General features: G+C 42.7%; 2 protein-coding genes across 6 annotated transcripts in view; one reads left to right on the top strand and one right to left on the bottom strand.

The window, feature by feature from the left end:
- Nucleotides 1–4,025, bottom strand: part of SELENOI (selenoprotein I) — a 46,082-nt gene extending 42,057 nt beyond the window's left edge. For 3 of the 5 annotated variants that reach the window (XR_014082738.1, XR_014082735.1, XM_081592804.1), the window contains exon 1: nucleotides 3,784–4,025. Coding sequence is in view for 1 of the 5 variants with exons in the window: in XM_081592804.1 (XP_081448930.1) it covers nucleotides 3,784–3,840 (57 nt within the window). In the remaining 4 variants the exon portion in view is untranslated. The remainder of the gene's footprint in view (nucleotides 1–3,783) is intronic. The other 2 variants (XR_014082736.1, XR_014082737.1) reach the window with 2 other exon arrangements.
- The window catches only part of ADGRF3 (adhesion G protein-coupled receptor F3), a 29,139-nt gene continuing 17,844 nt past the window's right edge, over nucleotides 3,301–14,595 (top strand). The window contains exon 1 of the mRNA XM_081592794.1: nucleotides 3,301–4,180. The gene's annotated coding sequence lies outside the window, so the exon portion shown is untranslated. The remainder of the gene's footprint in view (nucleotides 4,181–14,595) is intronic.

Below are 14,595 nucleotides of genomic sequence, written 5' to 3'. Positions count from 1 at the left end.
TCACATTCAAAATATGAAAGTATCCTTCCAGTTTCCTGGAAATGCACAGCTCCATTTTACTATACTTCCAAATGGTTTTTCTTCTTGTACATTTTCATTCCTTCAATAAATATCTGTCAAATGCCTACACTGTTCATGTGCTAGACCTCGGTCATGTGCAACAAGAGAGCTATAGGATTTGCCCTCCCAGAGCTCATATCCCAACAGAGAGGGCGCACACTCAACAAATTATGCAACTGTTTAATAAGGCTGGGGAGACACAACAAGGAACACAAGTGTTAAGAGAGCATGTAACACTGAATTCATCCCATGCTTCCTTCTGTCTTCAAAATCAGTTGCCTTAACACTTTCTTACTACCGAAACCTAATTACTACCCTACGTGTGCACCCCTTTCAGGAGTTATTCTGAATAACTGCCAGGTTTTCAACTGTAGCTCTCAGATGCACCTCCGGGGAAGATAAATTAAACTGGTTCAAAAGTAATTCTTCCACCAGCTGCTTTGATAATATAAATTTTTTTCTACATCGCTTTGCTTTAATATACAGAGTCACATCAGGGAATAAAAATCTCTCTTTTGAGTGTTTTGAGTCTTCACCCATTTATGGGATGATCTTCCTCAAAAGCTGTTTTAATTCAATAAGCATTTACAAAAAGCCCACATAATGGCATATGTGATCTTCAGGAAGAAAAGGTCTCCAGGTATAATTTACATTCCAGGAAAACAGACCACACAGATTTTTTTGCCCTCTGGAGTCATATTTTTTAATATGAACACAGTACTGAGTAAAGAACCTTCTGCTAGAAGAAGTTTATAAATTTGTGCCATGCACTCCCCACAACCACGTTTTTAAAGTAAGTCTCATTATAACTAAAATAAGATCAACAAACTATGTTTTAGTGAACATTGGACATTTGCTAAATTGACCTTTGCTTTCCAGGATGATAGGAAATCTGCTGTCAGGCACAGGAAGTGAGTCAGATAATAGAAGGGGGGAAAATAGGAATGGAAAAATCAGACTAAAATTTCCTATAAATTAGGAAATATAAATCTAGGAAAGACTGCTTATTTAAAAGAAAAAAAAAGTAGATTCCCTATCACAGACACTGCTGCAAATAAAACAGTTATTCTGTTGGCACTTATCAGAAAGCCAGATCCTAAGAATGGAAGGAAAAAAAGATTATGTCAATATTTACAGTGCAAAAGAGATAACAGAAAGGGGAAAACAAGAGGTATCTGGGTTAATAACCTTCTTCAGTGAAAGCCTTGCACTAGGTTAAATTTCGACTTAAAATTTTCAGACAAGTCAACACCTCAGTTCAAAACGGTATGGCATAATATTGCTCGAAAGCAGAGTAATGCACTATGTCTCTTACACCTATTCCATTTTGACAAGATCCACTGTGATTTTTCTGTTACTCATTCCACAAATGTTTACTGGATACCTATGCACAGAAGTACTGGTGAGACACCTAAAGAACTAAACTCATAAAGGAGCAGAGGGTACTATAAGAGCATACTTGAGAGGTATGAGATATTTAAGGAATGCTTCTCTGAGGAAGTAACATTCAAATTAAGATGTGAAGATGAGGGCTTCCCTGGTGGTCCAGTGGTTAGGACTGCAATGCAGTGGTTAGGCTGCAATGCAGGGGACTAGGGACCAGGGACCTCAGTTCCCACATGCTGAAAGAAAGCCCTGAAACTGGAGATCCTACGTACCACAACTAATACCCAACGCAGCCAAATAAATGAATAAATAAATGTTTTTTAAAAAGAAGTGAAGATAAACATAAATGGGGAGTTACATTCCTGGCACACATAACCTTACTTGAAGATCTGAAAAAAAGGAAATGGGAGAGATGGCAACTGATGCTGGCAAGAATACAGAGTGAGAGCCATGACATGAAGCTGATGATACAGATAAGGGCCAGATCATAGAGCGTTGCAGAACATGTTCTAGATTTGAGGACTTCATTCCAAGAGCAAAGGGAAGACAGTGGAGGATTACAAGCAAAGGAGTGATGTGACCAGATACACACGTTTTTTAAAATATCATTATGAAGCAGAGAAAAAGGACTGGAAGGGCAAAAGCGGATGTTAGTAAGCAACAAAATCAAGCAGTACTGAACTGTAACCCAAAGTATAAAATATTCATGAACTCATACGCATATAAGTAAATTACTGAATAAATATACATTGGGGAGAAAAGATAAATCTTCCATGCAGAAGTCCAAATAAAATTACGTCAATATACTGCCCTCAAGGAGGTGAAGTATAACTCTCCACCCCTTAAATGAGGTCTGCATAGTGACTTTCTTCCAAAGAGATTAACTTTACAGGGAGAAACCTGACAAACACTACCTCAGCAAGGGAATCAAAGTTATCAGCAGTGATTAAGTCGTGATGATGACATGTACTCTTAGGACAATGAGAAAGGCCTTCAACCCCGTAACCCCATAATCCTGTCTAATCATGAGAAAAAATCAGGCAAATCCCAGTTGAGGGGCATTCTACAAAATACCTGACTGGAACGCCTCAAAACTATCAAGGTTATCAAAAACAAGACTGAGAAACCATCATAGTCAAGAGGTGGCAACAGACACATGACAACTAAATGTTACGGATTATGGATGAGAGCCCAGAACAGAAAAAGAACACTAGGTGAAAACTAAGTATGAACTTCAGTTAATAATACTGTGTAAGTATCAGTTCATTTTAATTGTGACAAATGTACCATAAGATGTTAATAACTGGGAAAATCAGATGTGGGGTATATGGGAACTCTGTACTATCGTCACAATTTTTCTGCAAATCTGTTCAAAAACCATTCTAAAAGTAAAAGATTAAAGTATATGTGGGGAGAGTGGTAAAGGAGCCATCTTTCTCGTTTAGGCTAAAAACGATGGAACTTACAGGACCTGGTGATTCACCGGTCTCGTGGGTGGGGTAAAGCAATCAGTAGTGAAAGCGGCACAGGTAGCAAGGATGAAAGGTTACTGCCCAGATTTCGAGCTTGGACGACAGACTGGAGTCATTCGCTCATTAATGGAGCTGTGGAGAAGAATGTTACTTGGAGGAAAGATAACGACCAGCAGGTCCTGGAGGCCCATTATGTACCAGGCGCTTTCCAATGCTCATTTTGCAAGGTAAAGACTAGTATTTGGCCCAACGCCAAATATATTAGATTTGGGTATCAGAACCGGTATCAGGTTTACATGAACTCCAAATCCCCGCGCTCTTTTCACTACACAGTTCTAGGTTCTGCCCGTGCACATGTACCGGCATTGGCCGCCCAGGCGCCTCTTTCCTAGGAACGGAAGCGGGCGCATCTGCAGTACGGCCCCAGCAGTCACTCCCCTTCCCCGGGCCTCATCTGCCAAGAGATTCTCTCCATCGCCGAAGTTGAATGAAAGAGAGGCGGGTAAAAGCTTCATTAAAATAAAGACAAGACATCACAGAAGGGAACTGCATCACCTTTCAAGGAACTAAAAATAATAATAACGAAAGAAAGAAGCCAAGGGAATTCTCCCGCTCCACTCTCGTGGAGCGGCCCCCTAAGGAAAAGGCAATCCCCCGGGAGGGGGCCGAGTCGGAGCGGCGGGCCTAGGATGCTCCCATGCTCCCCGACCCCAAATCCCCTGCACTCGGCAGGACCCCCAGAGAAATTGCCGCTAGTCTGCCCGGAGCCACGCGGCACAAGGTGACACGAACCACGGTGGCCCCTCAGGCGCCTAGGAGAGGCCGGGACCAGCAGGGCAAGGGGCGTCCGCGGGGCCCGCGCTACCTTGTACTTATCAAAGCCAGCCAGCTGCTCCGGGCTCACGTATTCGTAACTTGCCATGACGACCCGAACACGAGCGCCCAGTCGGCAGCGACGCTCCACGACGAGATAGGGAAACAGGAGCACCACACCGGCTGGGCAGGACTGGAAAGATTGCGGCTGGCAGAAAAGCTAGAAGAGCCTCGCTCCGCCCACCGCGCACGCGTACCCGCCCCCGCCACTTCCGCCGCCTCTCAGCGCGCAAGCGCAGTCCTCACTTCTCTCCGCCCACAGTGGGCGGGGCGCTAGCAGGCTCACGCGGGGCCCCCCTTCGCAGTCTCAACCAATCAACGTGGACCTAGAACCACTAAGTCCCGCCTTCTAGGCCTCCTCGTCGCTTTATTCGCTAACGTCAAAATTGGTGAGTCGAGGTAAGGCAAGAGGGGAGGTGAAAGGTGAATTTCCCAGGAGGCCTTGCTCTTCGTCGTCCCTGGGGCGTGTGCGTGGTTAGAGATTTGGGAGTGCCGTTTTAGTCTCGGAGGGGAAGGTAGACTGGTTGTGTGCGAATCAGTTCAGGAGTTCCTCAGAAAAGAGGGCTTAGTCCTCCTAAGTCGTAAAGTAAAAGCAGAAAAAGCATCTGTGCCCAGCCCGCTTCTAGCTCGTAACGCGGTATGCTGCACGCAGTGACTTAGTGACCGTGACTTGCTATAGAGAAGCCGGTGAGAGGCTGTTTGCAGTTGGTAAAGGGATGTGAAAGGGCGTTGGAGACAAGCCCTTATTTGTGAATTTTGAGCACAAACTCCGCTGTATTCCAAGTGATAGTTGCTAGTGTCTTCCAAGCAGAGGCGTTGGCCTCTGAGTCTCTTGTTGTTTATTCGCTGAGTCGCGTCCCACAATTTTTGCAACCCCGTGGACTGTAGCTCGCAGGCCCCTCTGTGCATGGGATTTCCCAGGCAGGGATACTGGAGCAGGTTACCATTTCTCCAGGGGATCTTCCAGACCAGGGACTGACCCCTTGCCTCCTGCATTGCGGGCTTCCCAGGTGGCGCTAGTGGTAAAGAACTCGCCTGCCAATGCAGGTAGACATAAGAGACGCGGTTTCGATCCCTGGGTTGGAAAGATTCCCTGAAGGAGGGTATGTCAACCCACTCCAGTATTCTTGCCTGGAGAATCCCAGGGACAGAGGAGCCTGGCCGGCTACAGTCTATGGGGTCTCAAAGAGTCAGATACGACTGAAGCGACTTGGCAGCCACGCCCGCATTGCAGCCAGATTCTTTACCACTGAGCCGCTTGGGGATCCTTAAATGCGTTTGCAAGAAGTTAGTTTACAAAAAAAAAAAAAAAAAAGAAGTTAGTTTACATAACTGAAACCAATTGTAGAAAAAATTAGATCAATAGCTAGTGTGTATCAGTCTAATAAATAATAATAATAGTTGATTGTGCTATTACTAATAGCATAATTATTAATTATCCTTCCATGTAGGGAATTTTACATAGCTTATCACTAACCCCTGTCACAACACTGAGACGGAAGACACTTTCCCCACTTTGCAGGCTAGGAAACCAAAATTCAGATGACCTAACCTGCCCAGGATCACTTAATTACACAGCTTGGAAATGGTCGACTCAACAAAGAATGTGGTCTTTGGTATGGAAAGCCTTCACCTGAGGGAATCTCTCAATCTCTCTGGGACTCTGAAGCAAGGACAATTATTTTGAGATCTCATGTTCTTTACATTCATTCATTCAACAAATACTCACTGAGAACTCAAATATATATCAAGCATCAATATTTTATTGTTTCTGCATATGTCTTACCTTCTAGACTTTAAGATTCTTATGAAGTAATAGGTGTAAAACTATCATCATACTTGGTACACGGTACATGATCAATAAAATTGGTTGTTCTTCTCCCTCACTTGCCCTAAGGGGAGGAATTTTATCTTAATACAACCTAGTTTTCCACATGTTCCATAGACTGTTGTCGTTGAGTCACTAAGTCGTGTCTGACTCTGCTACCCTGTGGGCTCTAACTCACCAGGCTCCTCTGTCCGTGGCATTTTCCAGGCAAGAGTACTGGAGTGGGTTGCTGTTTCCTTCTCTAGGGGATCTTTCCAGACCAGAGGTCGAACCCATGTCTCCTGACATTGGCAGGCAGGTCCTTTATCACTGAGCTACCAGGGAAGTCCCATAGCCTAGCAGCCTGCAAATAAAACATGACCAATACATTTTGTTGCATGAATGAGCAAAGATCTCTGATATACTGTGAAGTGCCCAGCTTTGAGAAAGCATTAGACGAAATCTTTAACGTATTGTTCATCCCTGAAATTTAATTAAATTATACCATTTAACTTCTCTAAGATGAAATCAACTGATCTGTAAAGTGATCATAATTCTTGTTCTATCTTTTACACTTATTACATAAGAGCATGTCATAAGCCTGTTAAATTAAGCCCACACAAATTTAGAAAGACGGTAACAATGACCCTATATGCAAGACAGCAAAAGAGTCATAGATGTAAAAAACAGACTTTTGGACTATGTGGGAGAAGGTGAGGGTGAGATGATATGAGAGAATAGCATTGAAACATATATATTACCATATGTAAAATAGATGACCGGTGCAAGTTCAGGGCATGAAGCAGGGCACTCAAAGCTGGTGCTCTGGGACAACCCAGAGGGATGGGGTGGGGAGGTAGTTGGGAGGGGGGTTCAGGATGGGGGGACACCTGTACACCCGTGGCTGATTCATGTCAATGTATGACAAAAACCGCCACAATATTGTAAAGTAATTAGCCTCCAATTAAAATTAAAAATGTATATGTTGAGTTATATCTGAGCAGAAAAAGAAATTAAACCCATACACATATAAGGTATATATATATGGTAAGTATAAGCCCATATAAATATAAGGTATTATTTTTCAAAACCCCACGCATCCTAGGCCTGGGTGAATTTTACCAGGCACTCTCACCTGAGGAGAAAACATTGTCAGGTAAACAAATTTGCCTTTGCAAGTAAATCACCTTCCTGTCTCCTCTTTCCTGAATTCTAGTCCAGGGTGCATTTATCCCTAAGCCTGCCCAGGGCTGGCAGGGACCACTCACACTGGCCTGGCTATTTACTCCTTTGTATACCCCCATGCTGTCTCTTCCTTCTGCACCACAGTACAGAGCACAGTTTGGCACTGCCTGCTTCTCTTGTCTGCCTCCTCATCCGTTGAAGTTTATCTGTGCGATATCTCATACACTCAAGGTCAGGCTTTTTGCCTTTCAGTATGATAATCATAAAAGAGACCTGTGCTAAAAACAATGTCATCACCTTCATAATATAACCTCGGGATAAAAAGTAGTATACTTCCTACAATTCCTGTTTTACTTAGTCTGAAGTAAGATAGTGTCCAATATATGGAGGTATCTAGAAAATTGGAATAAGTTAAGGACTAATATAGGGCTTCTCTTGTGGCTCAGCTGGTAAAGAGTTTGCCTGTAATGCGGGAGACCTGGATTCGATCCCTGGTGTGGGAATATCCCCTGGAGAAGGGAAAAGCTACCCACTCCAGTATTCTGGCCTGGAGAATTCCATGGACTCTATAGTCCATGGGGTCACAAAGAGTCAGACATGGCTTAGTAACTTTCACTTTCAAGGACTAATATAGTTAATAACTCTGATAATAACTCTGATATAAGTTATTCAAGCCATAAAAATGGGGAAGTTTTCCCAAGGAAGCTTATAAAAAGATACTGATTCAGTTTTAATTTTTAAACAATAATAAAGCCTTATACTCATAAACTTTGGTTCTCAAAGCAGTTTGACCTCTCACTCGATCATCCTAACAACCCTGCACCATAGCCAGATAGTTGTTCGAATGGTACAAAATGGAACCACAGAAGAATTACATACCTTGTCCAAAAGTTTATGGTTAAGCTGAAACAAGAGCACAGGTCATCAAACTTCTAATTGAATAACTTTCCACTACACCCTGCTTCTACAAGTTACCATGGTAAGATGTTAAAAAAAAAAATCATAAGTTGACTTTTAATCAAGTCTAGAGGGGAGAAAAAACTAGGACAGAACTGAAAAGAGTCATTAAGTTGCCTGTTGTTCATTAAAGATGAAATTCCCTAGCTAGGGTTAACCTTCTCAGGTTAGGTTTTGGTTGCTGGGTTTTGGCTGTTTTTTATATTTTTAAAGCATAATCCTACTAGGTAAGAATGTATTGAGAACTCTATTTGAGTGAGTCATCAAATACTTTCTTACAGAAAAGGGCAGTGTGATATACTGAGTTTCAGCAAAAACAAATGCTGCCTTGTACCTTCTGCCTCCCATGTCACTGGAGGAGGGTGGTTTCTCTATGATTCTGTGGCTTGTCCCACCAGCCTCCCACTGGTTTTCTGGCCATTTTTCGTGCTCTTAACCTTTCAACGCCAACTCAGTGGTGTCAATAGTCATTCAAAACCAAAAGAAGCAGTGTAAAGATTCAGAGGAACTTAGAGGCCCAAGTTTTGAAGATGAGTGATTACTTCTTGTATATTATATCCATTATTCATGAGCATGACTGTTAAATAAAAAGAATAATTTTTAAAAACTAATCTCAGCAAAGTTTTACACTGGGCAAAGTCTTATTGTCAGCATTCTTTGAAGTGTTGGTAGTGATTCAACATCTGTATTTTCTGATCAGAGAGAGAATTGATACCTGTCCTACACACACATCCTCCTCCCCATTGTTACTACACCAGAATGGAAGCAGAACTCTAGGTGTATCAAGTACACATCATTCAGATAGGTAGTGGCATCACCCCTTCATGCCTCTCTCCTTATTCCTGTTTGCCTCATCTAATGTCAGGTCTGCAAATATAACCAAATGTAACCGCTATTCTTTTTTTTTTTTCTTTCTCAAATTTGAACATACAGACATGCAAGGGACTCCATTTGCTGTATGTTTGGTAGGAATCATTTTTGTCTTCATGAAACTTTGAAATCATCGGAGTTGAGACAGATAGTTATTTAGTTTGGGTGGAAGAGAAAGGTGCTAGGGGAAAAAAAACCCTAATTGGAGCAAGTGAGTAGGAAAGTTTGCTGTAATCCATTTTCCTGTAAGAATTCTCAAAAACCTGGGGCAGGGGTTGAGGTAATAGTTGCCAACATAGACGTCTACTATAGTAAGGCTTTGAGGTCGTTCCTGAAATGCCCAAGGTTGTGTAGCCTGCTTGACCAGAAGCCTAGCAGAAGTTAGAAAACAAGACATAAAAATATGAGACAATGTATAAAAGTAGAAACTTCATTATATCTTCATGTATCCTAGTTGAACATTAACTGTACACCAAATCTAGATACCATGTTGTACCTTGGAGATACAAAGTTGGATAAAACATGGACCCCAGGCAAGGAGTATGTTATTTCTACATTCTGTGAATGGCTGGTCTTATCAAATGCCCTTGCTCTTCACAGATGCTGTCTTTCTTCCTTTCTCCTTATTCTTCTCTTTCTGACCCAGCCCCCTCCTCCCAACGCACACACACATAGACACACACACCACTAACTCTCAGTCTCCCAGGAATACAGGATTTTTCATAAATGCTCAACCACTTCAGACTGTACTTTTAAAAGCTTCTATTCCTTTTCTCATGCCTGGCCAACTCCATCTCAGTCCTCAAGATTCACCTGAATTTTCATTTCTTCCTTCCAGCCTGCTTCCACTGCCCCTAACTGAAGACAGTTCTGTTCCTCTTGTACAGCTACAGAGTCCTGTGCATACATCTCCCTTCATACTTACATGTTATGAAATTATCTATTTTCTTCTTATCTGTCTAACTGGAGTATAATGCCTGGCAGGTAAAGACCACATCTGTAAACACCTGAACCTAGCATAAATGCCAAGTACTGAATAAGCCCTCAGCAAGCTTTGGTTGGGGCTTACTAGGTGGCGCTAGTGGTACAGAACCCACCTGCTAAGGTAGGAGACATAAGAGACAGGTCCCCTGGGTCGGGAAGAGTCTCTGGAGGAGGGCATGGCAACCCATTCCATATTCTTGCCTGGAGAATCCCATGGACAGAGGAGCCTAGCAGGCTAGGGTGGCAAAGAGTCGGACACTGAAGTGACTTAGCACGCATGTGTCAACTACTGAAACCCACTCACCCTAGAGCCTGCGCTCTGTAACAAGAGAAGCCACCATGATGAGAAGCCTGCACACCACAACTAGAGAGCAGCCCTCATTTGCTGCAACTAGGAAAGCCCACAGACAACAATGAAGACCCACCACAGCCAAAAATAAATTAAAAAAAATTTTTTTAAGGCAAAGTGGATTGTTAGTGTTATATTAAAAAGAAAAGCACAAAATAACACAGATAATTCTTACAACGGGGGAAAGGCAATGGAATATCATGAATTGGTATTTTAAATTAATGGGCTTTTTATCATTTTAGGTAAAGTTTTTTCAAATTTTGTACTCATAAAGGCATATCTGCCAGAACAGTATAGCAAATTGTACAAAGATAAACCTGTATAACTATAAAGTTCTAAAATATAACATAAAACTATAAAGTTCTACTATTTTATAAAGTAGGAGGCAACAGGTCATTGTGTTAATAGGGTGGTTATTAAGGATAACCTGTGTTTTGTTGGGGGACTTCCCTGTAGCTCAAACAGTAAAGAATCTGCCTGCAATGCAGGAGACCCGGGTTTGATCCCTGGGTCAGGAAGATCCTCTGGTGAAAGGAATGGCAATCCACTCCAGGGTTCTTGCCTGGAGAACCCCACGGAGAGAGGAACCTGGTGAGCTACAGTCCGTGGGGTCGCAAAGAGTTGGACATGACTGTATTTCATTGGTTGGGGGATGATCATAAGGATTTGATATCAGTTCACTTTAGTTCAGTCACTCAGTCATGTCCAACTCTTTGTGACCCCATGGACTGCAGCACGCCAGGCCTCCCTGTCCATCACCAACTCCCTGAGTCAACCCAAACTCATGTCCATTGAGTCAGTGATGCCATCCAACCATCTCATCCTCTGTCGTCCCCTTCTCCTCCTGCCCTCAATCTTTCCCAGCATCAGGGTCTTTTCCAGTGAGACAGCTTTTCGCATCAGGTGGCCAAAGTACTGGAGTTTCAGCTTCAACATCGGTCCTTCCAATGAACACCCAGGATTCATCTCCTTTACGATGGACTGGTTGGATCTCCTTGCAGTCCAAGGGACTCTCGAGAGTCTTCTCCAACACCACAGTTCAAAGGCATCAATTCTTTGGCACTCAGCTTTCTTTATACTCCAACTCTCACATCCATATATAACTACTGGAAAAACCATAGCCTTGACTAAACGGATCTTTGTTGACAAAGTAATGTCTCCGCTTTTTACTATGTTGTCTAGGTTGGTCATAACTTTCCTTCCAAGGAGTAAGCATCTTTTAATTTCATGGCTGCAATCAACATCTGCAGTGATTTTGGAGCCCAAAAAAATCAAGTCAGCCACTGTTTCCACTGTTTCCCCATCTATTTACCATGAAGTGATGAGACCTGATGACATGATCTTAGTTTTCTAAATGTTGAGCTTTAAGCTAACTTTTGCACTCTCCTCTTTCACTTTCATCAAGAGGCTCTTTAGTTCTTCTTCACTTTCTGCCATAAGGGTGGTGTCATCTGCATATCTGAGGTTATTGAAATTTCTTCCGGCAATCATGATTCCAGCTTGTGCTTCCTCCAGCCCAGCGTTTCTCATGAAGTACTCTGCATATAAGTTAAATAAGCAGGGTGACAATATACAGCCTTGACGTACTCCTTTTCCTATTTGGAACCAGTCTATTGTTCCATGTCCAGTTCTAACTGTTGCTTCCTGACCTGCATACAGGTTTCTCAAGAGGCAGGTCAGGTGGTCTGGTATTCCCATCTCTTTCAGAATTTTCCAGTTTGTTGTAATCCACACAGTCAAAGGCTTTGGCATAGTCAATAAAGCAGAAATAGATGTTTTTCAGGAACTCTCTTGCTTTTTCGATGATCCAGCGGATCTTGGCCATTTGATCTCTGGTTCCTCTGCCTTTTCTAAAACCAGCTTGAACATCTGGAAGTTTACGGTTCACGTATTGCTGAAGCCTGGCTTGGAGAATTTTGAGCATTACTTTACTAGCATGTGAGATGAGTGCAATTGTGCGGTAGTTTGAGCATTCTTTGGCATTGCCTTTCTTTGGGATTGGAATGAAAACTGACCTTTTCCAGTCCTGTGGCCACTGCTGAATTTTCCAAATTTGCTGGCATATTGAGTGCAGCACTTTCACAGCATCATCTTTGAGGATTTGAAATAGCTCAACTGGAATTCCATCACCTCCACTAGCTTTGTTCGTAGTGATGCTTCCTAAGGCCCACTTGATTTCACATTCCAGGATGTCTGGCTCTAGGTGAGTGTGAGTGATCACACCATCGTGATTATCTGGGTCGTGAAGATCTTTTTTCTACAGTTCTTCTGTGTATTGTTGCCACCTCTTCTTAATATCTTCTGCTTCTGTTAGGTCCCTACCATTTCTGTCCTTTATTGATCCCATCTTTACATGAAGTATTCCCTTGGTGTCTCTAATTTTCTTGAAGAGATCTCTAGTCTTTCCCATTCTGTTGTTTTCCTCTATTTCTTTGCATTGATCGCTGAGGAAGGCTTTCTTATCTCTCCTTGCTATTCTTTGGAACTCTGCATTCAAATGGGAGTATCTTTCCTTTTCTCTCTTGCTTTTTGCTTTTCTTCTTCTCACAGCTATTTGTAAGGCCTCCTCAGACAGCCATTTTGCTTTTTTGCATTTCTTTTTCTTGGGGATGGTCTTGATCCCTGTCTCCTGTACAATGTCACAGACCTCCATCCATAGTTCATCAGGCACTCTATCAGATCTAGTCCCTTAAATCTATTTCTCACTTCCACTGTACAATCGTAAGGGATTTGATTTAGGTCATACCTGAATGGTCTAGTGGTTTTCCCTACTTTCTTCAATTTAAGTCTGAATTTGGCAATAAGGAATTCATGATCTGAGCCACAGTCAGCTCCCAGTCTTGTTTTTGCTGACTGTGTAGAGCTTCTCCATCTTTGGCCGCAAAGAATATAATCAATCTGATTTCAATGTTGACCATCTGGTGATGTCTGTGTGTACAGTCTTCTCTTGCATTGATGTAAGCATCAGCAAAATACTCATATTGGATTTCTCTTCCTAGTTTGGCATGAGACTAGGAACAGGAAAGATTAAAGGGATAATTTGAGAAGCAAGTGCTTGAGGTAGCTGCCAGCAAGTTCCCTCTTGAAAGCAGTAGGTAGGTAATCAGGAAAAAGTGAATTAACAGCTTCTCTAGAGAAACTAATATAAAGAATGGGAGCATTAAGACAGACCCTAGAGCTAAGATTTCTATGAAGGAATAAGCCACGCAAGTAGGAAAATAGATAAAAACCAAAGAGAGAACTAAGTAGGATAAAACACTTTTCCTAGGTAATTTTTTTAAAATCCCATCTTTGTACAGGCATAGCCCTTTAAGTTTTATAAAGTGCTAGAAGTAAAGGCTTTTGTTTCAGACATGAAAACCTAGGTTGTGTTAGAAGAAACACTTTTCTCATAAAAAATGCTCTATGGCTAGGGTCCCTGAAGTGGCCGTCGCCACTTTCCCCTCTCTGAGGAAGTGCTCTGGAAAGATGTGTGAAAAGATGAGGAGGAGCTGGATGGGGATGAGCCAGGAGCCAGGTGATGCCACGTCAGGGAGACCATGGAGTCTGGCAGAGATGACCCCCAAGAGGCTCCAGCCCAATGCAGGAGCCACTTTTCATCACTCTCTTTCTCTCTCTCTGGCTCCAGTAAAGTATAGGTTCTGCAGAACAGCCTTGTGAGTTGAGGCCACCTCTTTCCCGATCTGGGCTCTTCCTGTTGTTTTCCACACTGAAGAGATGCTTCTAACCTCATCATAGGGCTGTCAGGAGGAATGCCTGGAGCTCTACCTTCACTTCCTGGAAAGGTCTAGAAGGTTCCTGTGATAGCTGAGGTGTCTTGGTGAGAAAACATTTGAAATTCAGTACTGTTTGGATGGCTGATTCCTGAGATAAAATAAAATACTTTCATTTTAAATGATGATACCTTGATCTCTCTAAACTGATTCCTGAGATAAAATAAAATACTTTCATTTTAAATGATGACCCCTTGATCTCTCTAAACCTGGTGAGGAGAATTCTCTCGGCTTTATCTCACGGAGGGACTCCCAAGCTAATCTGTGCCCACCAGGTTGTTCTGACTTATACCTCCTGTCCTCACTCCGATGACAAGAGCGTGGAGTGCAGACCCGTCCTCCAGCTCTGGCCATCCACTCCTTTCTCGGCATTGTTCCAAGCCAGAAGATGTAGGGTAGGAGCAGCTACCAGTGGGAGAGATGTCCCCTGCCCCTAATGACTCTTTGGTTTTTGTTTTAGAATGGAGATGCTGAGGAGAGACATGCACACACATTAAGAAACAGACCAGATGCATCACAGTTGCCGCATAAATCAGCTGCTGTGAATGGAGAGGGGGAGGGCCCACAGCAGTGAAACCCAGCAGGGACTGTGGGTGGCAGAGCAGGTGCTCATTTCCTGTGTGCAAGTTGGCAGTTAGACCTCTGTGCCTGTGTTAAAAAAAAAAAAAGCATTCCTTTTTTATCTTTAAATATTAAAATGATTCAAACTGGAAGAAAAAAAGAAGATATCAGTATGTTTAACAGTCAAGGTCAAGACCAAGAAAGGTTCCCCATCCCTCTGTCTAGCATCACCAGCATCATTACCCAGTTTAACTATCACACATAAAAAGGAATATACTTGATATCCAAATACCCACCACCAAGAATTAACAGGTGTTA

This window comes from Giraffa tippelskirchi, chromosome 4, assembly GCF_054371585.1.
Source record: "Giraffa tippelskirchi isolate mGirTip1 chromosome 4, T2T-mGirTip1v1.2.pri, whole genome shotgun sequence".
Taxonomy (NCBI): Eukaryota; Metazoa; Chordata; class Mammalia; order Artiodactyla; family Giraffidae; genus Giraffa; species Giraffa tippelskirchi.
This window is presented reverse-complemented; position numbering and strand designations above follow the sequence as displayed.